A 25,689-nucleotide genomic window follows, 5' to 3' on the forward strand; every position below is an offset into this window, starting at 1 on the left:
TTTGTCATTGCAGTTTATGAGATCCTAAACATATTACATAAAAAAGTTATATAACCCGAAAAGAACAACGATGAAAAAATCATATATTTTGTGGATTTGCATACTACTCTCTTCGGTATTGGCACAAAAATGCGAAGCATTGCCTAAATATGCTAACAATTCAGAGTGAGTTAATATACATACATATATCTAAAACTCCTTTGAAAAAAAATGTGTTAGAAGTATTAAGTGATTATATTAAAGTCTTCTGTTTTCAAATCAAGTCAATAATTTTCATTCGCGTTTCCTTACACCCGATTCTTATTCTTCTTCGTATTTCAAACGGCAACTCAATATAACCTCAAGACTAAAATCGATCATCGCCACTATCAAAAATATTTATTCAATTATAAACGAACTGTAAAGCAAATAGAAAAAATAGATATAAATGTAAAAGTATTTATGTACATTTCACATGTGTTGTAATTTTAAGAAGCATAAATATAATATATAATATGTAAGAATATTAAGAAATTGCATTAAAAACAAAACAGTCAACGTGATGTAAGGGTAAAGTTGCAAAATAATCAAATAACTACATTGACTATTTGGTTTTCATTGCAATATCTGAGAATAAGTGAGAATGTGGGAGAATATTAAGAATAAGCGTTATAAAAAACCATCAACATTGGGTAAGGGTAAAGTTGCAATTATTATGTCAAAATTCAAACTATTATTCAAGACAAGAGTGCGATCGCCCCAAAAAAAATAGATTTTCAAATATAAATCGCCATCGACTGATACTCAAAGCGAACGGTTGTGTTTTTGTGCTATTGGTGGTTTTTTGCTATTCTCTCACACCTTTTTCGTAAGTGCATTCTAACTTCAAGAACTTTCATTTAAAGCAGGCGTTAAAGAATGCATATATTTCAGTATAGTATAGTGAAAAAAATTCAAGCATTTCTCAATAACGATTTCCCAAGCCTTCCTCCAACAACAAAAGATAACCCAAGATATTTATAGCTAAGTGCAACGAACTCTCAAAAACCCATAAATATTCGTGTTTTGCTGTGCACAAAGCGGTAAAAAATATAAGCACCGAAATAATAAACATACCAGAACTTAGAGACGGAAAACTTTTATTACTACCAAAAAACAACAACATATCTCAAAAATTTATATCAACGAAGACTTTATATGGCATATTATTTCTACATAAAACTCCACAACAACCTTAACTACATAAAAGGAACAATTTACGCACCTTGCCTCAAAAAAATCTCACACGATGAAATCATCGAACACTTAAAAGCACAGGGAGTTGTATCTATCTTCAAATTCCCTAAATACATTAATCAAAAGCCAGTACCTAGTGGAGTCTCTTGACCTTTTATAAATATCACCTACCTGAAAAATTGAAGTGTCATGGTATACAACTAAGGTAAGGCCATACTATCCAAACCCTATGAGGTGCAAAAACTTCCAACTTTTAAGTCATACAGCAAAGCGGTGTACTAAAGCCGCTGTTTGCGACAAGTACGCTCTCCCCTCTCACCAACCATCTCCTTATACTCATTCCTTTTGCATAAACTGTTCAGGTAATCACGCATCTTCTGACAAAATATGCCCCAAATTTATACAAATGAAACACGAGGAGCAATAAAAATACAAAAAACCCAGTTTACTCCTGCACTCAGTGAAAATTCTGCTACTTTCGCTAGTATAGCTAAAAATAATACCAACAACTTAAAAGAAAATAACAAATTCTCCCAAATCTCTTCTACAGAAAATATTCCTTCTAAGGGTGATTTTTTAAGAGCTTAATAACTTTAAAAAAAAAAAAAACGCATGAAATTTGCAAAATCTCATCGGTTCTTTATTTGAAACGTTAGATTGGTTCATGACATTTACTTTTTGAAGATAATTTCATTTAAATGTTGACCGCGGCTGCGTCTTAGGTGGTCCATTCGGAAAGTCCAATTTTGGGCAACTTTTTCGAGCATTTCGGCCGGAATAGCCCGAATTTCTTCGGAAATGTTGTCTTCCAAAGCTGGAATAGTTGCTGGCTTATTTCTGTAGACTTTAGACTTGACGTAGCCCCACAAAAAATAGTCTAAAGGCGTTAAATCGCATGATCTTGGTGGCCAACTTACGGGTCCATTTCTTGAGATGAATTGTTGTCCGAAGTTTTCCCTCAAAATGGCCATAGAATCGCGAGCTGTGTGGCATGTAGCGCCATCTTGTTGAAACCACATGTCAACCAAGTTCAGTTCTTCCATTTTTGGCAACAAAAAGTTTGTTAGCATCGAACGATAGCGATCGCCATTCACCGTAACGTTGCGTCCAACAGCATCTTTGAAAAAATACGGTCCAATGATTCCACCAGCGTACAAACCACACCAAACAGTGCATTTTTCGGGATGCATGGGCAGTTCTTGAACGGCTTCTGGTTGCTCTTCACCCCAAATGCGGCAATTTTGCTTATTTACGTAGCCATTCAACCAGAAATGAGCCTCATCGCTGAACAAAACACGCGCGCGAAACACATTTCGAACCGAACACTGATTTTGGTAATAAAATTCAATGATTTGCAAGCGTTGCTCGTTAGTAAGTCTATTCATGATGAAATGTCAAAGCATACTGAGCATCTTTCTCTTTGACACCATGTCTGAAATCCCACGTGATCTGTCAAATACTAATGCATGAAAATCCTAACCTCAAAAAAATCACCCGTTATTACAAACAACACACCTACCAACAATATGTATAACGAAACACAAGAAAAAGAAATAAACGAAAACAATTACACCACAGAAAATATAACAAATACAACAACAACAATATCAGTCGATGACTCTCAAACCGACGCAATGATCTCATCATTGCTTACTCACCTTACAGCTCCTATACTAACAACACCAACAACCTACAATATTCCCCTCTCTGACAACAGATAATGAAATGATAGAGTAAGCAATGCGAATTTTACAGTGGAATGTAAATGGCTTACCTAATAATTACCCTGCTTTAAATTTCCTTATAAATGAATTTTGTCCGGAAATTATTTCACTCCAAGAAACCCACACCCCTTACAATAAAAAGGTATACCCTACTAAAAAATATCATAGCTATTTCCACAATAGTTCACAAAACTTATACGCCAAACAAGGAATTGCAGTTTTCGTCAAGAAATCTGTAAATCATAAGCAAATTTCAATCGTCAGCAATACTTCTTGCTTAGCTATTGAAATAAAAATTGGATTTAAATTTATAATTATTAATTGCTACGTACCACCTCATCAAAATTTTACTTATTGAGAACTAGCCAATATCATAAATCAATTTACTACTCCAATTATCATAATGGGAGACTTCATTGCGTGGAGTCCATTGTGGAGATCATCGAAAGTGAATAAAAGAGGCGAAATCATCGAAGATTTAGTCATTTCAAATGATCTTATCGTGCTAAACGATAGTAAAGCAACTCACTTCTCTACACATAACACCTTTACACATCCCGACATTATCCTGGTGTCATCCACAATAGCACCCAAACTCTCTTCTCATACAATCGATGACCTCCACAGCAGCGATCACTTTCCCATTGTCACATCTCTCTCCATCCCTAAATCGTACAATATTAAACCAAGATCCAAATTTCTAGCCGAAAAGGCAGACTGGGAAAAATTCATTAATATTTCAGCAAGTTTATTCAATATTAGGAGCTCTAGAGAAAACGTAAAAGCTAAAGCTTCTACTATTATTCGTTCAGCAGCTCATTTAACCATTCCCCAAAATAACGCCCAAAAGTTTTCAGCAAAACTACCATATTGGTCTAATCTATTATCCTCAGAAATAGGAAAAAGTCTTTGTGGACAAGATTCAAACACAACAGAACTGACGATGAGTTAAGGTTGGCTAAAAGGCAATCATTAGAAAAATTAACAGCCAGTATAAACCCAACTACAAAGCCGAAACAAATATGGTCCGATATAAAAATGCTAACAGAATCCACACACGGATTCAGTATATCCCACATTAACACGCTTTCAGGACCTATTTACACACCCCAAGAAATCGCGGAAAAATTTGCAGAAACATGGTCATCATATTCCTCTGAAACAAACTTTCCTCCTACATTCAACGCAATTAAAAAACGGATAGAGAACGAACCCTACTCTAACTCGCCACCTTCTCCAAATGCACTTAACATTGAAGTTGATATTACATTTAACGAATCCGATACGACACTTTCGACCTTAAAAGGAAAAACACCCGGTTCAGACAAAATATCCTATCCCATCTTAAAAAATCTCCCATACTCGCTTAAAGAAAGACTTGTGAACCTCTATAATAAAATATTAAACTCTGGTATATATCCTCAACAATGGAAAGTTTCCATAGTCATTCCCATCCTTAAACCTAATAAACCTTCTTCCTGCATTGAGAATTACATACCCATTTCCCTTTTACCCCGTATGTCCAAGGCATTAGAAAAAATAATTTCCTTGAGACTGATGTGGTATGCAAAAGTAAAACGACTCATAAGTCCGCACCAATTCGGATTTTAAAAAGGATTAGGAGTAATAGACCCCCTGTTACATTTTGAACACTTCGCTTCCACTAACTTGACATCCCGTAATCACGTTTCAGTTCTAAGCCTGGATTTAGAAAAAGCCTTCAACAGGGTTGGAGCTCACATGGTACTCAGTGAACTTAAGCAATGGAAAATTGGAAACAAAATGTTTAACATTATAAAATCTTTCTTATATCGACGAAAATTTATCGTATGTGCCAATAAATGCCAATCACAGGTTTTCAAGTTGAACAATGGTATACCCCAGGGTTCACCACTCTCGGCAACTCTCTTCATCATTGCGTTTAATAAAGGCAGCTCCATAATTAGTACTAACCCACTTATCTACGCAGATGACGTCGTGATCTTTACTAAAATTAAAGACTTAAGACAAGTTAAACATGCATTTATAAAAATTTTAAATGATGTCCACAAATGGTCCGAAATTTCAAGTGTAAAAATATCATTAAACAAAAGATCCACATTTCATATTTGTAGAAAATATAATTGCTCATTTCCCACCTTATCCTTTTTAAATACAGAAACTCCCCATACTCATAGACTTAATATTTGACAAAACTCTTTCTTATAAAGAACATTGTAAATATATTCGATCACACTTATTTTTAAGACTAAACATTATAAAGTACTTATCATCAAAAAATTGTTTGTGTCACCCAAACACTTTCATTAATATGACAAGAGCATTACTGTTATCAAAAATTGACTCAGGACTTGCAATATACGAATACTGTGCCAAAACTCATATCAAACTCTTAAATGCACCTTACGTGCTTTCCCAACATCACCAATCAAAGCTATTTTAAAAGAATCCGGGTTACCAGATATTCAGCAAAAGACCACACCATAACACACTGCTACTCATTCCAAAGTTGCTTCTATGCAGAAACGAGTTAATAATCATGAATGTAAATAGCACTCTCCAATGTCCACGCAGATACAACAAACCCACAACCATAATGCGTTGTCTAACCATTTCCAACCAACTCGGGATAATTACGAGCCCTACAGTGGTTGAACCTTCAATAATTCCGCCTTCCATGACATTATCTCCAAGTTGATCAGCGTTACACAACAATATCGCAAGCAATTTACCAGCAGCACGGAATATGTTCACTATATAAAGAAACTATTCAACCTTATAGAGATGATTGGGAGTTTATATTTACAGACGGATCTAAAAGTGATACCCCCACCTCATTTGCTTTGACAAGCAAGAACGGTGTCACCACAGCTGCTTTTGTTTTGCCTTCGTACTGCTCGGTATTTACAGCTGAAACAGCTGCAATATTGAAGGCGGTTCGTTTTGCCGCTAGTGATGGAAAGAAAACGATCATTTGCAGCGGCAGTAAATCCGCCATAGATGCCATTTTTAACCAATCAAACGATTCCTACCTGATTACAAAAATAAAAAATCTTATTTTTCAACACAATAACATAATCAAAATTATGTGGATACCTGGACACATAGGGATTCAAGAAAACGAAATGGCTGACAAACGAGCGAAAGAAACAAACAAAGAACCTTTGCAAACGTCAGCATACTTCACCACAAAGGGTATTAAGAAATACGTTAAACAACATATATCGGTCTGCTGTCTAAACGATTGGAGACACTATAACCACTATTATAAACTTGCTAATCCATTAGGCCAAAAACCACATTATTCCAATACAACCACATGTAAAAATATAAAAACATACACACGCATAAGGATTGGACATACACTTGCGACACATGGACACCTGTTGAATGGTACAAGCAAACCCATATGCTCTTTATGTGGTTCGGAAGATTTCACAATACTTCATATCCTCGATCACTGCGCACACTTACAACAACAAAGAGTCTTGATTTTTGGTAACAACAAACCATCTGACTTACTCGATCGGACTGATGACAATAACATTAATATTTTTGTAAAATATATGCAAATATGTAAATTAATTATTTAATATATAAGTAACTGAAGTACAAACTAATATTTACTTTGCTTTAGTCTTAAATAATAAAAATGTAATAACTTAATCTGTAAATATTAATCACGCCGAAGGCCCTAGCAGCCAGTGCTTTACTTATGTATATTGGGTTGTCAAAAAAGTCTTGCGGTATTTTTATTGATTTTTTTTTATTGAAATTGAAATGAATTTTTGATCACTCATGCCCAGCTCTTGACCGATGGTACGGCTGCTCTATGCCGGTCTCTTTCGACCAATTCAGCGATTTTATCGCAATTTTCGACGACAGGCCTTCCGGAGCATGGCGCATCTTCGACCACCTCTACACCAGAACAAAAACGTTGAAACCATCGTTGTGTGGTGGAAATGGAAACTGTATCGGGTCCATAAACTGCACAAATTTTATTGGCGGTTTGAGATGCACTTTTACCTTTATCGTAGTAGTACTGTAAAATATGCCGTATTTTCTCTTTATTTTGCTCCATGTTTACGACGCTATAACTCACGAACGACTTAAAAGAAACGACAATCAATCACGTGTTAGCGCGTGAAATGAGCTTTCCAAAAAGGTATAGCATGATCCGATGCGACGAATTCAACTAGAACTACGCGCTTTCAGCGCCAACTAGCGAAAATACCGCAAGACTTTGTGGAATAACTATGTATTTATATTTATTTCTCTTCTAAATAAATAAAATAAAATATAATCTACACAAAAGTTATAATGGAATATTCTAACTAATTTGACCTTTGCTTTGTTTCACGAAATAAAAAAAATAACCAACTGTTTAGACATATTATCACATGCCCTGATAAATAATTATAACATATAAATAAACTAAGCTAATACTCCTTTTTTATTTGAAAATTTTTAACTAGATCGCATTTTGTGGGAAATAGTGATGGCCAATTCAACGAAAGCCAGTCCATCTATGAGCCAAACACACAAACGACTAAAGATCGATTACAGCGTTTGGGTTACACAACTGGATATGGAACAATAAATGTAAGACTTGTAATTATATTTGAAGAATCGGTATACAAATATGGTAAAATTGTACAAGGCTTTTTCATGAACTTGTGAAAATTTTTACAAAATATGTATAAATTCTATGTGCTAGAATTAAAATAAATCATTGATTTCTTGAATTCAATATTAGATAAACTTTAAATATTTATTAATAAATTTTAGTCAATTTCTCTAATATATTATACCTCGTTATATATATTTCTTTTGGAAACAAACGATCACACGTATGCACAACATACCTTTAATATTGATTGCTGAGTTAATTTTTATTTTAAATAATTTTTAGGGATATCCGGGAAGTACAGGCATTTCTGCTTACAATCCAATTAAATTGGACCTGGGAGGAGTTGTACTAGGAACGTTGGTTGGTATTGGCGCTATTTTAATAATTCCAAAGTTGTTGGGTGCTTTCCATGGAGGATATGCTGGATATGGCCGAAGTGAAAATGACAACGATTTATTATCGTTTTCAAATATGATTAATAGAATTGATGATATACTTACTCAAAACAATATAGACTCAACAGGTTGCATGCAACGTGCTGTATGCAGTTATGTACGGTCAATTGAGTTCAATTTAAAGACAGGTGTTCCAGACCAAATAGATGAATTCATTCATACACTTTCGGAGTAAGTATCTCACCTCTTTTATAAGTTTAAACATATGGACATTAGCGTGGGTAAAAAACGATTCTTTTTTCGCTTGGTACTCTGAAATATTGGTTGATAGACACCTCCAAGAACGGCTTTCCAAGTATGAGCTTTTAATTGTAAAATTTTTATCTCGCTTGCAACTATTTGAAAAAATATTTCGTTTCAAAGGTTTTATAGCAAATTGAATGCTCTATAAAATGGCATCAAAAGGCTGTTTTATTGTAAATATATTAACGGTTGAAATCTAAGGCAAATTTGTTTTTTTTTTTTAATTTTATAAATCAATGAAAAAATAATCATTTTAGAAAAGTTTGCTTTGTAAAAATGGTCTGTATAATTTCTTGATTAAGTCAAGCTTTTAAGAAATATTCACCACCAAAATTCAACGAAATAACTAAAAAAAAATAGAGCAGCAAATTTCCTACAAAACGTTTCATTCTGTTACCAAATAATTTTTTTTCTTATTTTTCAAATATCTTTTAGACGGTTAGGTTTACGAGAAATACGTTTCAGATATTTTTTTAAGAGCATTCAAGTTTCTATAAAGTCCAAAAACCGACTGTTTTTCAGTAGGTGGAAGCGAAATGCAATGCCAGAATATGAAGTGAAAACAAACATAAGCCTTTTTTGAACAAAAATCCAAGTGTATTTCATGCCAGCTTTAAGCATCAGAGTTATTAATAAATTTTAATTGGTGCTTTAGCAAATACATCTTTTAGGGAATAAAAACAATCAAAATACTTGTCAAAATATGTATCTTATTAACTAATATTGTGTTATTAGTCGAAACTTCATTTGGTTTGTTAACGGTTATATGTATCACCTAAGACTTATCCAGATAGTTATAGAGTTATGTATACAATATACAAATGATCAAATTCGCTCAAGATAAACACTACTATCTCTACCGACGCACATAGGAGCATATTCCTTCAAAACCCGGGCAAAAGTGAGAATTACAAACTACAGCGATGCTACTAAAAATTGATTTTTTTAGTACCAATTAACCGTACTAGAATAAACCGATTAAATGATTGACCTTCAGCCCCCTATAACGCCACACAAGTAGTCGGAACCTAGGCTTCGTTCTGTACGCACGTCCTTATTCTCGATACTCTCTATTATTCTGGAAATTGCAACTGGTGTTTTGTATGGGTGAAGTGAATTCTGGAAAATATTTGTTATGGATTCTGGACATGATATGTATTTAATTTTAATGTTTTCAAGATTAATTTAGTTAATGTATTATTTTGTTTGTTTTTTTGGGAAAACAGTGAAATATCAAAAAAACGAAAAAAACATTTTTTTAATTTTTTACAAATTAGTGTTTTTGTTATAGTTTCTACTCAAATAATACTCGTATATAAACTTAAACTTTTTCCCCACCTTTCTCCTGCTTTAAAAAAACACGTTGAAATTCTGCTAAATTATTTAGACGGGTGATATATAGATGGTATAAGGGGGCTCTATTGGAGCCGGTGTGAAAATTGGACCATGGGCGTGGCACCGCCCACTTTTTTGTGAAATCCCATATCTCGGAACCGGAAGACAGACCGATTTCGACTAAATTAAGTATGTGATATTACTTTAATAATTCTATGTCACAGAGTGAAAATGAGCGAAATCGGCGTACAATCACGTCTACTTGCCATATAACACAATTTAAAATTCCATTTGATTATTTCACTTTCCAGTACACAAATAAAGAATTAATTAATTGTGCAATTCACAAGTCTCATAAAGTTGTAAGTTATAACGATTTGAAAACATAGCATTGAGAATTGTAAATGTGTAAACCCATTTTTGTATGAAATCCAACAACAAGTTTTTTAAACAAGTGTAAAAAATTTATAATTTTACGATGCTTTACGACAGGTTGTGAGTACCCCAAATGTAACGGAATACAATTATGCGGTAATAATTGCCTTAAAGTATGCCACCTTTTGACCAAAACTTGTCCAAATCCAAACAAAACTGTTCAAGCCTCTATATACAGAATATGTGGATGTACAGAATATGTGACAGAAAATATCATTCAGTGTGTGAGATACGAAATTGAAATTCACACAGAATCCTTTTCTGACCATAGTATTTCTTTGCATCAAAATGGGCTAACTCGGATCCATACTTCCCTAAGCCTCCATATACCTAATATAAAGATTTTCAAACTTTTAGCTCACTATATGTTGGGTATATCCGCCAATATTTGAGTAATATCAATGAAATTTGCAGAACATATTTTATTCAGGGAAAATGAATCAAATCGGATCGTAACCCCGCTTTTTACCCTTATAACAGTATTGCTAAAAAGTACTACGACAGAGGCATTAAATTTAAATGGTATAATGTAGTTTTTATGGATCCGGGGTCAAAATAAGACGATGGGTGTGGCAACCCCCAACTTTAAGTGAAACCACATATCTCGAGACCCGCTTGACCGTAACATATCGTTTGATATATAACATGACCCTTACATATGTTATAGTATGAAAATGGGCGAAGTCGGACTACAGACACGACTACTTCCCATATAACAAAGCTTAAACTTCCGGCTGATTCGTTCCTTTCGAAAGTACAAATCTACAAGCAATTAGTAAACGAGATTAACCTTTGCACGACTAATTCTTTTATAGCATGCCGCCTTATGACCAAAAATAGTTCAAATCCATTAAAACTGTTCAGTCTTCTAGGTACTGAATATTTGGACCTCAGTGCCTATAGTTGATTTTTTACAGAAAATATTGACCAAGGTGTGTGATATATAATTCAAATGTGGAGAGAATAATTTCCTGTAAGTAATATCTCTGAGTATTACAAATGGGCCGCATATATCGGCCAAAATAAGAGTGATCTTAATTAAATTGAGAGAGCGTGCCTTTCTTATAACAGGGCATATTTGTACTTAGAATGAATGAAACCTATCGTCTTACTAAGAAACCTTATGAACCTGAAAGTACTTCCATGGCTTTAATCGGAATTCGACCAATTTAATATTCAATTTATTAACAATGTTTATAGTATTTAAATTCTATTGAAGAATTGGAACAAAATCCAAAGGAAATTGTAGAAATCAATCATTCAGACACACTCTCCACTCATTATCGTTTAACACATTCGCCCTAGCATGGCATACTTCGATAAATGCGCTATAAACAATTCTATTGTTTGTAGGAACATCTTAATATGATTTTGGCCCTTTAACATGCAACAAAAGCAATCTTAAATGAAATATTAATAATTTTATCTTCTTCTCATTGTCTTTTACGACAATATTTGGGAAAACTTTAGTATTCAGGACTTCGGGAATAAAATGGGTAAGATCGGATAGAGGAGGTTCTCAAGATCAAGTAAACTTATCGCTTTCGAGATATTTGCGTTTAAAGTTGAAATTTATCACTGTTTGAATTATGTATTTTTACCATTTAAATTTAATTTTACACTTATATTTTTCTTATTCGTTTCTTCACATTTAATTTACATTACATAGTGCAAAATTTGTTTTATATTAATATTAAACTTATTGCTCAAATATATTTATTTGACAACAAGTAAATGGTAACAGTCTGTCAAATAATCATTATTACCTTATCGTCATCTTTTGTAAATGAACTACAAGAAGTAAAGAAAATTGATTATACCGGAAAAAGAATTTTTGCAGTTGTCTATCGCAAAAAATCTTTTTATTACCTGCCAATGGGGTGTGTCAAGTTTTTTTTTTTTTGCGTAAAACTTCTTTTTGCGTTGGCCTTCAGCCGTCTTTCAAAAAAATAATCCTGGTCCGTCCAACACCGGAATGTTTCAAGTTTTTTTTTCGCGTAAAACTTTTGTATTTTTGTTAGTTTATAAAAATATGTTAGTACGGTAACACTGAATATTTGACAGTTTGTAGCTCTTTCATTACTGTTAGCTAAGTAGAATTGAACAGTAACTTAAATATTGAATTAACCCATTTTTGGGACACCATATTGACCGATATTTGATGTAAACAAGTAAGGAAGGGCTGAGTTCGGGTGTCACCGAACATTTTATACTCTCGCATGAATTGTTTTTGAGTCACTTTTGGCCTCTGAATCCAAAAATAACCTCGTTTTTTTGTCTAGCCCATCAACTTTTTAAGCTGCAGAATACCCTATTTCTCCCAATAGTCATATAAAATATCCTTACGAAACAAAGTAAAGATGAAAAATTATACTGAATATACTGTTCACAAATTGTAATTTAATTTGAACAAATGCTATTAAATTACATTTTTTGTAAAGTGAAATTGTGATTGTAGAAGGGATAACAAGGTTTTCTCAAACCCGACATCTACGGTAAAAATTTTCTCTTATAACTCTTTCTGGAATGTTCAGTTTGTGGACAATCTCGCTTGATGCTCCAACAATAGTCAGCCATCATGTGCTCATCCCATCTTCCTTGATACCGAGCCTCCATGGTTTGCAGGTCCTGGTGGAAACACTCTCCCTGCTCATCACTGACTGCACCAAGGTTTGTGGGGAAATTGGCGAGATGACTACGTAGAAAATGCAATTTGATGCTCATATTGCAACCTAGCCTTTTGAAACTCTCCAAGAGTTAGTTGACAATGCCAGTGTAGTTCTCTGCTCTAGTATTTCCAAGAAAATCTTTGATAATGGTTTTGAATGCCAACCAAGCGTTCTTTTGGAGTTCTGTCATTGTTTCGATGAAATCTTCATCTTTAACGAGTTGCCGAATCTGTGGACCATTAAATACACCAGCCTTTATCTTTTAAAAAGACAGTCCAGGAAATGCCAAAATTAAATACTTGAAACAGAGGACAAAGTTTTAACAAACTGTTTCATGAGTCCAAGCTTTATACATATGTAGAGGTGGGAATACAATGTTCTTCCTGTCGACAAGTGGTTGATGTAGAATGTTCGGATCACCAGGTTTTAGCTCAGATCTTGGCGGCCAATTCGACTGCACCCAATGCTTCTCACGAGCTCTGCTGTCCCACATACACAAAAAACAGAGATACTTTGTGTATCGTCGTTGCTGACCAAGAAGGAAGCAGACCATTTTGAGGCCAACACAGATGATCCACTTATGCATGTCATATTGCAGCAAATCAATTACTCTCTTTATGTCTTCATATGCTTCTTGTAAACGAACAGAATGGCCGATTGGAATTGCACCAAAGACATTTCCATTGAGCAATAGTACACACTTCAAGCTCCTCTTTGAGCTGTCTATGAAAAGTCTCCATTCATTTGCTTTATATGTTGGAATTCCCAACAATTCATCAAACCTTGTACGTTACAGCAATACACAAATCCTGAGTCATTTCGAAAGTAAGGCAGAAATTCACTTTCTCTGGATCGTAAGTAGGATACCGTAGCTCCTTTTTCAAGGAAGTTCTTCTCATACAGTCTGGATGCCATCAGCTCTGAAGCTTTTTTGAATAGTCCCAAATCTCGTGTCATATCATTCAACTCATTCTGATCAAATCCCTTTCGAGCAGAGTCGTCTTGATCGTTTGAGTCACTTGAATCATCATCACACACGCTCTCTTGTATTTCTGAGAGGGGTAGTTCTTCGAAAACTGGCACTGGGATTTCAGCTGAATGAGGCACTGGGCGTATAGCCGATAGTAAACTAGGATACTCTAACTTACATTTATTTTTTTTGTTATAACCTGACGTTTTCACCATACAGAAGTAACAGTCACTTAAATGATCTCTGGGCTCTTGCCAACTCATTGGTATACCAAATGGCATTTTATCACGTGTTCCCTTAGTCCACATTCGTAAACACTCGACACACTGCTTGTACACCTTGTGAGGGGCCCAAGCTTTAGCCTGATCACTGGTTTTCATTTTAAAATACGCTAAATAGGCTTGCCTGACAAATGGACTAATGTTTCTCCTTTGACTTGGAATAGTAAAACTGCCACAAATATAGGAAAACGAATCAGCACTGTTTATACACCTTCGACGTGAAATGCCAGAGACAGACATGATCTAAAGGAAAGAGAAGTTGTTCTCAGAAATAAATGTAAAAAAATCCTTGTTTGAAAAACCGAACGTAACGTATGAGCACAAACAACGTCTCACCAAACAATCTCACGCGAAACTGAACTTGCTCGTATGGGAAGAAGAGAATGACGCCGTCCGTCACCAACGACAAGTTCATACATATCCCAACTACCGTCTAGACGACTGTCGTCACAAGCATGAACCTGCTGCTATTCTCCTACAGCGATATTCACTTATTCCAAATAAAAAAAATTAAACTTCCGTCCATAGAAGAGCGTACCCCGTTTTATGATCTAAGCAGCACACTGCAGGGAGTGATCTCATTACTATAAGCTGTAGCAAAAAAACTTGACGTGATAGAAGAAAACTGACTTCGGATTTGAATTTAACATGCCTAAATAACTCTAAAACAGCTGTAAAATCGAAAGCAACAAAAATTTTGTTTCACATTGTTCCCCAGTGTAATCGAGATTTCATTATCCGTCATTTACATATTTTTTTATTTTGCTGTAAAATTAATTAGATTAGTAGTTCCTGAGATATGGTTTTAGGTCCATGAGTAGGCGACGCCACGCCTATTTTCAATTTAAAAGAAACAAAACCTGGGTGCAGCTTCCTTCTACCATTTCTTCCATAAAATTTAGTGTTTCTGACGTTTTTTGTTAATCGGTTAACGCACTTTAAGTGATTTCCAACATAACCTTTGTATGGGAGGTGGGGGTGTTATTATCCGATTTCTTCCATTTTTGAACTGTATATGGAAATGCCTGAAGGAAACGACTCTATTGAGTTTGGTTGACATAGCTATAGTAGTTTCCGAGATATGTACAAAAAACTTAGTAGGGGGCGGGGCCACGTCCACTTTTCCAAAGAAATTACGCCCAAATATGCCCCTCTCTAATGCGATCCTTTGTGCCAAATTTCAATTTAATTTCTTTATTTATGGCTTAGTTATGGCACTTTATAGGTTTTCGGTTTTCGCCACTTTGTGGGCGTGGCAGTGGGCCGATTTTCCCCATCTTCGAACTTAACCTTCTTATAGAGCCAAGAGATACGTGTACCAAGTTTCATCATGATGTCTCAATTTTTACTCAAGTTACAGCTTGCACGGACGGACAGACAGACAGACATCCGGATTTCAACTCTACTCGTCACCCTGATCACTTTGGTATATATAACCCTATTTCTGACTCTTTTAGTTTTAGGACTTACAAACAACCGTTATGTGAACAAAACTATAATACTTTCCTTAGCAACTGTGTTGCGAGAGTATAAAAATTTGCAAGAGGCAGGGAGTCAAAGGTGACCTATGCTAAAGGCATTATTCGTGTAAAGTTTTTCCCGTTGTATTAATTGCTTCTGATGTGTACACTGGAAAGGAAAGAGTCCGATTTCGCTCGTTTTCGCTCTTTACAAAAGAATGCTACATACCGAATGTGGTTGAAATCGGTAGATCAGGTCCTCAGATATTATATGAGATTTTACTCAAAACCGATGCCAAACATACCGTCCAATTTTTACACCGTTTCTATTCTCACATATATACTATATAAACAATGTACTGAAAAAATAGCTTTTGGGATTTAAGCAAAATGCTGTATTGAACCCTTATTTCAACTATATTTCAAATCCATTTTACCATTAGAGTTATGTCGCATCACAATGTTTCTTCATTGTAAGAAATGAACGCCTAAAGCGTCGCACATTTTATTTGATTACTCTCGCATCTTTGTGATAAAATATGCCGAAAATTTTAAATGGTAAATTTCTCTTAAAACTGTGTCAGAAATATTAGCTTCCGAACTGTACATAGCATAGGCTGGTATTTTCGCTAGTTGGCGCTGAAAGCGCGTAGTTCTAGTTTTATTCGTCGCATCGGATCATGCTATACCTTTTTGGAAAGCTCATTTCGCGCGCTAACACGTGATTGATTGTCGTTTCTTTTAAGTCGTTCGTGAGTTATAGCGTCGCAAACATGGAGCAAAATAAAGAGAAAATACGGCATATTTTACAGTATTACTACGATAAAGGCAAAAATGCATCTCAAGCCGCCAATAAAGTTTGTGCAGTTTATGGAGCCGATACAGTTTCCATTTCCACCACACAACGGCGGTTTCATCGTTTTCGTTCTGGTGTCGAGGTGGTCGAAGATGCGCCACGCTCCGGAAGGCCTGCCGTCGAAAATTGCGATAAAATCGCTGAATTAGTCGAAAGAGACCGGCATAGTAGTCATCAAAGCGTTATAAACCATTTGAAGAAGCTTAGAGTCACTAAGAAGCTCGATGTATGGGTGCCACACGAATTGATTCAATAAAAATACCGCAAGACTTTTTTGACAACCTAATATATTACAAAGGTTTCAATCAAAAATGCTTAGAACAATCACGTGTTCATCATGGTACATGCGTAACGAAAATAAAGACCTTGGTACCCCTATGGTAAAGAAAGAAGTAGAAGACAGCAGAATTAAATATATATCTAAACTCCGAGATCACCCAAACCCTTTGGCTAATGCTTTGGTACATTCTTGCGATCAAAGACGACTTAAAAGAGGAGATATGCCTGCGTATTATAGAGCGACGTACCGCCAAAAGAGCTCAATCACTTGCATGAGCCTGTCCAGTTTTTAAATAGATTTAAGATTTTATAACTTATTGTTAGGCTTTAAGAAAAAGCAGATCCAATAAATAAAATAAGTTTGTAAAAAAAAAAAAAATAATATAGGCTGTTCACGATAAGGTGGTTATCGGGTTATGTGGTTATGTGATTAAGTAAACAACCGCAAAATGCGGTATGACAAAATAACCAAATTTGACCAACCTAGGTCCTTGTTTACAGACTATGTGGTTGTTTGCTTATTTCCAGTGTTAGAAAGCCGAATTTAACTAAAAAGCAGCACAAAAACAAGAGAGTGTGCCTATGACCGCACGACTGAAGTAAAACTTCTTTCTCTCTATCTATATGTATATTAGAGCTCCCACTCCCGGGCTCCCGGGCTCCCGAAATCCCGGGATCCCGGACTTAAAACTCCTCCCGGGATTTAAAATTAATTTCCCGGGATATTCGGGATTTTTGTCCTTTTTTTTTTAAACACAGTTAATTATTAAAAAAACAATTAGTAAGAATTTAGTAAGAATTTAGTACTTTACAACACTGTTTGATCAAAGTTACAGCACTGGTTTGATCAGCTGTTAATTGGCAAGCTGTAGCATGTGCCAAGCATACGATCAACCGCACTGCATTTTACAAACTTACACTCGTGCTTATTGTAGAAATTGTCAAAAAGTACAATACTAATGATGTTGAGAATCGCGATATCGATTTAAAAATAATCGAAAATGAAAAGGAAAAAACGTTGAAGGAAAGGTTGCAAGAAACTGTCAAAGAATCTCGCGTTTTAAAAAGAGATGTCTCATTATCAGTAGAGGAAGCGATACCAAAGGAAAAGGCGGGCTTGGCAGCAATCTGGAGGTTGCTTGTAATTTTTTAAAGACAATACCACCAACTAGTGTCGAATGCGAGCGTTGTTTTTCAGTGTCTGGCCGCATTTGCACTAAAATCAGATCTAGTTTAAACGATGAAACAATGGATGCGATTGTATTTTTAAGATACCATTTAAAATTAGTTCCTACAGAAATCGATCTGTGATTTTTATTATTTGTTTTTTGACAAAATAATATATATATAATACCAATTATATATTTTTTTCAATTTGAATTATATATTTTTTTCAATTTATAAGAAATAATAATTATTATTAAATAATAATTTTTTTATTATAAAGAACCCAAGAACATGGGCATACTTAATTGAATCTATGTAACTGATTGGAAATAAAAAATTAATTTAATTTTTTTAAATTTATAAGCAATAATTAACAATTTTTATTTTCTCCCGTTTTCCCGGGAATCCCGGGAAATGAAATTTCGATATCCCGAAATCCCGGGAATTCGAAAACACTCCGGGAGTGGGAGCTCTAATGTATATATATGAATGTGTGTGTGCAATATATACATGTACGCACATATACATATATTTATTTCCTACAAATATTTAAATTTATTTTATATTTTCATTAGTAAATTAATACTTTTGCATAGATCTTTTTTTTTGCATTGTTTTATTCGTTATTTTCATTATTGGGTACATCAGTAATTACTGTGGTTGATTGTAAAACCGAGACAATAGGCTTATGATACGAGAAATACGATACATATATTTTAGAATTAAAATTAGACAGAAATCTAGAAAAAACTGCATCGATTGTTGTTCCATGTCTTGTAGTTGGCTCATTACGGTCATTATTCATTTGTAATTCTAATTCATCTCGTAGAAAGTTTATCAAGAGTTGTCCATTTTCGGATGCGAAATTGATATTGAAATCTCCTGCTAAGATTAGTGGCAACGTATGGTAGTTTTCTCCTAGTTCTTCAGAACCTACTAAAACCTTCTTAAGAACCTACTAACTATAAATCATAAGTCTTCTGTATATAAACTTTATGATATTATTAACTGTGTTATTGGGCGACATGTAAACAACTACCATTATGATGTTTGTTCCATCGTCCAAAACACGGGAAAAATTAGGAAAAATTATTTCAATTTTATTTCTCTTTATTTTTATTTAAATAAAGTAATATTTCAAATAAATTATATTTATTTCCACTATTACAAAGTGAAGATGTGCAAAATGAACTTCATTTCTTCAGAGAAAATTGATGACCTTCATGAAATGTGCATATTCGCATTATTTCGTTATCATTTCCATATTTGTACCAATAGAATTTCTATGACATATACATACATACATATTTATATTATTTCTTTGGCACATTTGTCTGTATGTTACGAAAACAAATGCGAGCCACATACATATGTACATATGTACATACATTCATAATAACAAGTGTCGCACGCATCTTTCGCATCTCCGTTGTCACGGACAATCAATGGCCGAAACTCAAAGAGTCACGCCCGGAACACATGGAGCGGGGCAGGCTGAAAGCGACATCTGTCAAATATTAAAATACACACGTTCTTATGGACACAGTTATGTAGTTGTGCAGCTGCCTAAATAACTGTGTCCTTAAGAATGTGTGTATTTCAATATCAGATTCAGATGGCGCTTGCAGTCTGTCGCGTTCTATGTGTTCAGCACATCAATCTGTCGAAGCATTGACGCGACGAGACGCGAAAGAAACTAACAAACGATCGCCGATTGTTACCGCTTCCCTTGCCGCTGTAACAGCTTCGCCGTCCAACGTGCGTAAATATGTATGCATATGATATTGATATCATCGGCCTTAACACCCGCGCCGTTAGTTCTGCTTTCTCCAGACTGGACAAGGAAGCAAAAGAAATGGGTCTGGCAGTGAACGAGGACAAGACGAAATATCTCCTGTCATCAAACAAACAGTCGTCGCACTCGCGACTTGGCACTCACGTCACTGTTGACAGTCATAACTTTGAAGTTGTAGATAATTTCGTCTATCTTGGAACCAGCGTAAACACCACCAACAATGTCAGCCTAGAAATCCAACGCAGGATAACTCTTGCCAACAGGTGCTACTTCGGACTAAGTAGGCAATTGAGAAGCAAAGTCCTCTCCCGACAAACAAAAACCAAACTCTATAAGTCACTCATAATTCCCGTCCTGCTTTATGGTGCAGAGGCCTGGACGATGTCAACAACAGATGAGTCGACGTTGCGAGTTTTCGAGAGAAAAGTTCTGCGAAAGATTTATGGTCCTTTGCGCGTTGGCCACGGCGAATATCGCATACGATGGAACGATGAGCTGTACGAGATATACGACGACATTGACATAGTTCAGCGAATTAAAAGACAGCGGCTACGCTGGCTAGGTCATGTTGTCCGGATGGACGAAAACACTCCAGCTCTGAAAGTATTCGACGCAGTACCCGCCGCGGGAAGCAGAGGAAGAGGAAGACCTCCACTCCGTTGGAAGGACCAAGTGGAGAAGGACCTGGCCTCGCTTGGAATATCCAATTGGCGCCACGTTGCGAAAAGAAGAAACGACTGGCGCGCGGTTATTAACTCGGCTACAATCGCATAAGCGGTGTCTACGCCAATTAAGAAGAAGAAGGTCGAAAGAGACCGGCATAGTAGTCATCAAACCGTTATAAACCATTTGAAGAAGCTTGGAGTCACAAAGAAGCTCGATGTATGGGTGCCACACGAATTGATTTAATAAAAATACCGCAAGACTTTTTTGACAACCCAATATTTCTATTATTTGATATGAGGCCGTCATATTATTAATTAAAGAAATCATTTTGCGTTAAAAGCGGAATATCGACTATACCCTTATGACATCACATAGTAAAGGAAGAGAATCTACAATCTTCGATAAGAGTGTACAGCTGATGGTGTACGCCGCTGATATTGATATCATTGTCCTCAACAGCCGTACGCAATTGAGAAGTGAGTCCTCTTTCGATAAACAAAGACCAAACTCTATAAGTCCTTCATTATTCAGGTGGATATGGACCTGGCTGCACTTGGTATCTTGAATTGGCTCCAAATAGCGAAAAGACGAAACGACTGTAAGCGGTGTCTAGGCCAGTAAAGAAGAATACAACCAATACTTTAACGTTAGAAAAAAATGGTAAAAAATTTCACTGTCGCTAACGATGCTTTGAAATTTACCTACTTCTAAATTACTAAACTTCTATCTCACAAAAATAAAATGAACGTTGACATGTCAATTTTTGTAAAGAAAAAACAAATGAACTGCGTGCGAATCAATCACCTCCTATTTCGTTGATGCTGATATTGTCGGTTGAACTAACTACATAAAATTGACCATGGAAAAACATTTTCAAAAAATTTATTGTCACGCAATGCACTTGAAATTAATCAAAAAATTTCATTACTAAAATAATACGAATAATATCAAAGGTTATTTCCACCTCAATGTTTTTTTTTTAGAAACAATTCTTGAATTTAATTTGCGTTAAAAATGTAATAGTAACAGAGTTCAGTTTTGAAACACGTAAAGTCAAAAGTCAATTAAAAGTGGAAAAAATCGCAACCACAAATCCGCCGCAAACGATATACATACATTTATCCGATATATGTATGTATTTTTAACTTACACAGAACAGCGACGAAATGTAGTGCATACCGTATACGACTGTTTTAAGTGTGACTCGTAAGGGAATCAAATTACAACGCTCCATCGCGCTTGTAGTTATTGTAGTCATTAAATTTTTGCATTTTTATCATTGTTCCCTTTGGCATATTTGCAAAGTAACGTCCGCGTTTTTTCAACTGTAAATTCAATTAATTTATCCTTATACTAGTATGTTCAGACCGACACTTAATCACACGATTTCGGCCGTTGAATGGATTATCCCACTAATCTTAAAAATTTATCAAGATTTCGCCATACAAAAATGACAGTTTCAAATCATTTCCACGCTAAATCTGTCCGTGCGACTCTGATTTTGCGCAATCTACTTGTCAGCACTGGAAAAATACTAGTCTGTACTGGAAATCTGTTACATTGTCACAGCTGATTTAGACACTGCAAAGGGAAAAACATGTAAACAAACAAATTTCTTTTTAAAGCAATGAATCTAATTTCACCCGAAAATCGACCAAACAAATGAAAAAATGCATCCATTCTTTCTATTATATGGAAAATATTAAAAAAAAAGACGGCTTTTATTTCAAAATGCTATATGACAATCTTTTCTTTTGATAAATATTAAGCGATGTGAATTCTTGAATGACAATAACAGCTGTTTTTTCATCTTTCTAATGGCAGTGAGAACACTGTTGGATTATGAAATGCTTAAGTGTAATCTAATCTTTGAAATTTTCGGTCTGAACATAGGATTATATGTCAACGGCAGCACAGCCAAAAAGAGAACACAAACTTTTTTGATAGCGTTATTTTATACAGAGTCATTATTATGTAATGTAAAGTGAAACAATAATATAGATAGTAGGCGTGGACTACAACCAATTTAGCTTATTTTTGCACAGTGACATAATGACACATTTTACATAATGAAATATTTTTTACGCACCTAATTTGGTTGAAACTGATAAGGCGGTTGCTATGATAAGGGATTTCTCCTAAGGGTAGGTGGCACTATGTCCACCGTCTAATTTTACAATGATTCTCTTTACACCCTTAAGTGCCTTCTTAGCTGTAATATTTAAAGTTTTTTACATTTACTTAGTGAGATATCCCGTTTTTAGTAGTTTTTAACAAAACCGTTATACTGGGAGTGGACGTATTTATCTTCCGGTTTCACCAATTTTAGAAGGAGGATGTCCCAAAAATATTTGTCATTAGTAAGTTTTATCGACACGTTTGGTACTATTGTCAGCTTTTTGAAAATGTTCAGTCCTGCTACGATCCACTGCATCATTTTTATGTTTTGTCTTCTAATTTGCAGGCTTCTTCTTCTTTCAGCGTAGACTCGGTTGTAACCGAGTTTACAACAAACCGTCAACGGTTATTCCTTAAAGCAGTTAGACGCCTATTGGTTCTCCACCTGGTCTTTCAAACAGAGTGGAGGTCTTTCTCTAATTCCCCCGGCAATTACTGCATCGAATATTTTCAAAGCTGGAGCGTTTTCATCCATTCGGACAACAAGCTTAGTCGCTGTCTCTTAATTCACTGAACTATGTATCTCAATGTCGTCGTATAACTAATACAGCTCATTGTTCCATCGAATGCGATATCCGCCTTTGCCTATGCGCAAAGGACCATAAACCTTTCTCTCGACAACTCGTAACGTTGACTCATTAAATCTTGTCATCGTCTATGCTTCTGCAACAGATAGCAAGACGGGAATAATGATTGACTTATAGAGTTTGGTATTTGTTCGTCGGCATGGGACTATACTCGACAATTGCCTACTCAGTCCACAGTAGCACCTGTTGGCAAGAGTTGTTCTATGTTGGATTTCAAGGATGACATTGTTGTTGGTGATAATACTGGTTCCACGATAGACGAAATTATCTACGATTTCGAAGTTATCACTGTCATCAGTGAGGGTCCTGAGTGCGACGACAGTTTCTTTGATGATAATTCGTCTTGTTCACTACCAGACCCATTTTCTTATCCAATCTGGAGAAAGCGGAACTAACGGCGCGAATGCTGAGGCCAATGATATCAATATAATCGGCGTTCGCCAGGAGTTGTACAGTCTTATATCAATTTGTACCTGCTCGATTAAGTTCAGTAGCTCGAATTATTTTCTCCAAAAGAAGGTTGAAGAAGGCGCATGATAGGTAGTTGTTTTGTCGGAAACTTCGGTTTGTATCGACCTTCCCGATCCTGACAGAGCTATTGGTGTTGCTCAAAGTCAGTTTACACAGCCGTATTAGTTTTGTGGGGATACCAGATTCAGACTTAGCCGAACAAAGGCGGATTTCGAAAGCAGCTTTGAAATCAATGAAGTGGTGATGGGTGTCGATCCTCTATTCATGAGACTTTTAAAAGATTTGGCATATGGGGCTATTCATGAGTCTTTTAAAAGATTTGGCATACCATGGCTGGTCATTTGTTGATTTTCCAGGTCTTAAGCCACACTTATAAGGCCCAAACACGGTGGGCTTTAATTTTTCACATAATATGCTGAATAGAACCTTATCAGTTCCTCGCCGCCGTGTTTAAATAGCTTGACCGTCAATTCATCGGCCTCCTCCTCTTTTTTGTTCTTCAGGCGGTTAATTGCTATTCGAACTTCTGCATGCTTACGCAACTGAACCTCTGCTCCATCGTCATCGATTGGGGAATCGGGTGTGCCATCTCCTCGGTTCATGCTTTCACTGCAATTTAGAAGGCTGGAGAAGTTTTCCGTCAATAGTGTTAGTATGCTCTGGACATCAGTCACTAAATCATCCCTGAGGGTTCTAAAACAATATGCTCCAGTCTTGAAATCTTCTGTCAGTCGCCGCATCTTCTCGAAGAATTTTCGAGCAACACCCCTATCGTCCAACTTCTAATGCTGTTCATGCTCACGCATTTCCGCCTCTCTCTTGTTTTGTCTGCAAATGCGGCTGGCTTCCCTCCTCAGCTCTCGTTATCTATCCCATCGCGTTTGTTGCGAGGTAGGCAGTCTGTTTACTCCTCACTGCGACACGGCGGTCATCATCGTACCAGGTTCTTTTGCTTTTTCCGAAATTCAGTGGTTTCGTTTGCAGCTGTATGTAAGTAGTCAGAAAGCAGGAGTGCTAGTCGGGTAGAGAAACGTTAGGCTGTTGTGATTGCAGATTTTTGCCGTCAAACCTTCCTTGTATGAATTTTCCTATGCTGGAATCTAGTATTACAGATAACTGCTTATATTTTGGGCCCAGGCGAAGGCGATCAACCATCCCCATTTGGGGATGTTTCATGGTGGAAGCTGAATTTACCGACCGTTGTTTTAAAGATTATTTCATTGCTCACCCTGGTGTATAAGTCGCCAAGGCCGATTCTGACATCTTGGGGAGGGATGATCTCGTAAGTGGATACCAGTACTCGACCAGTTTTACACTATTTCGGCGTTGAACTATAGTAGTATATTGTTAATTTTATATGTCAGATTAATTTTGCTAATGTATTATAACAATATATTGACCGATATATTTACCATATTCGGCATAAAAGCAGAAGTTTTAAATTCTCATATTCGGCATATGAAAACTAGGCACTAGACTTGATTTTATCTATTTATGGGTAATTAAAAAAAAAGTATTGACTATTGTTTTCTATAAGTAGTCAATCAAGGTTATGTGAGCAAAAATGTTATACACTTCTGTAACATATTTCGAGAGTTTTAAAAGTATGTAGTCGTATACAATTATTTATTTATTTAAAATAAATATATTGATCTACAACTTTGCTTCCGCTTTTTTTTAAGGCTTTATTGTATAAAAACGGTCCAAAAGTGTTTTCCCTTATTCCTTCAAAAAACAATGCTTAATTAACACACGAAATGCTTTATGATCCATTTTTTTGGGTTAATGTTGACATAAATGTCCAAGATCGATATAAAACGATTTTATCGACCAGTGCTTGACCCTAGAGACATCTATTGGAAAACGGTGGAAGCAAAGTTGTAGACCTAATAACATATGTATAATATTATTATTATTTTTTTTAATTTAATATCTGGGTAAATATGTTTCAAGATTAAATTTTTATCTTCCAGAAATCCCCTCGTTGGTTATCTTTTAGATGGTACAGCAATTAAAGAGGCTTTAGAATCGGGAAAGAGAGTTAACGAAAAGCCTTGTGAACAGGTATACACATCTTGCCCATTGGACAATAAAACGGCTGCTAATCTGTTAACGAAATTCCTGCCGACCAAACACTCTTCAAATTTATTGAGATCACAATGGTTAAACATCTAACTTTTATTGGTTTCATTTTATACATCGACACTCGAGAAAGAAATCTTAATTTTCAAATTCATTTTAGATGTATACAATAAAGAGAATGTTCTTTTGTA

The 25,689-nt window shown here is 35.6% G+C and overlaps 1 protein-coding gene across 1 annotated transcript; it reads left to right on the forward strand.

Annotated features, from left to right (window-relative positions):
- Positions 1–25,689, forward strand: LOC105223032 (uncharacterized). The gene is made up of 4 exons (XM_049448416.1): positions 1–165; positions 7,415–7,541; positions 7,852–8,195; positions 25,390–25,689. Exons 1-4 carry the CDS (start codon positions 71–73, stop codon positions 25,589–25,591), a joined length of 768 nt encoding a protein of 255 aa, XP_049304373.1. The 5' UTR covers positions 1–70; the 3' UTR covers positions 25,592–25,689.

This window comes from Bactrocera dorsalis, chromosome 2, assembly GCF_023373825.1.
Source record: "Bactrocera dorsalis isolate Fly_Bdor chromosome 2, ASM2337382v1, whole genome shotgun sequence".
NCBI classification, from domain to species: domain Eukaryota; kingdom Metazoa; phylum Arthropoda; class Insecta; order Diptera; family Tephritidae; genus Bactrocera; species Bactrocera dorsalis.

Bases quoted from the DNA above. Each gene is read 5' to 3' on its own strand.
- LOC105223032 (XM_049448416.1), top strand. From the start codon at position 71: ATGAAAAAATCATATATTTTGTGGATTTGCATACTACTCTCTTCGGTA. The intron at 166-7,414 runs GTGAGTTAATAT...ATTTTTAACTAG, and splicing joins AAATATGCTAACAATTCAGA to ATCGCATTTTGTGGGAAATA. The intron at 8,196-25,389 runs GTAAGTATCTCA...TTTATCTTCCAG, and splicing joins TTCATTCATACACTTTCGGA to AAATCCCCTCGTTGGTTATC.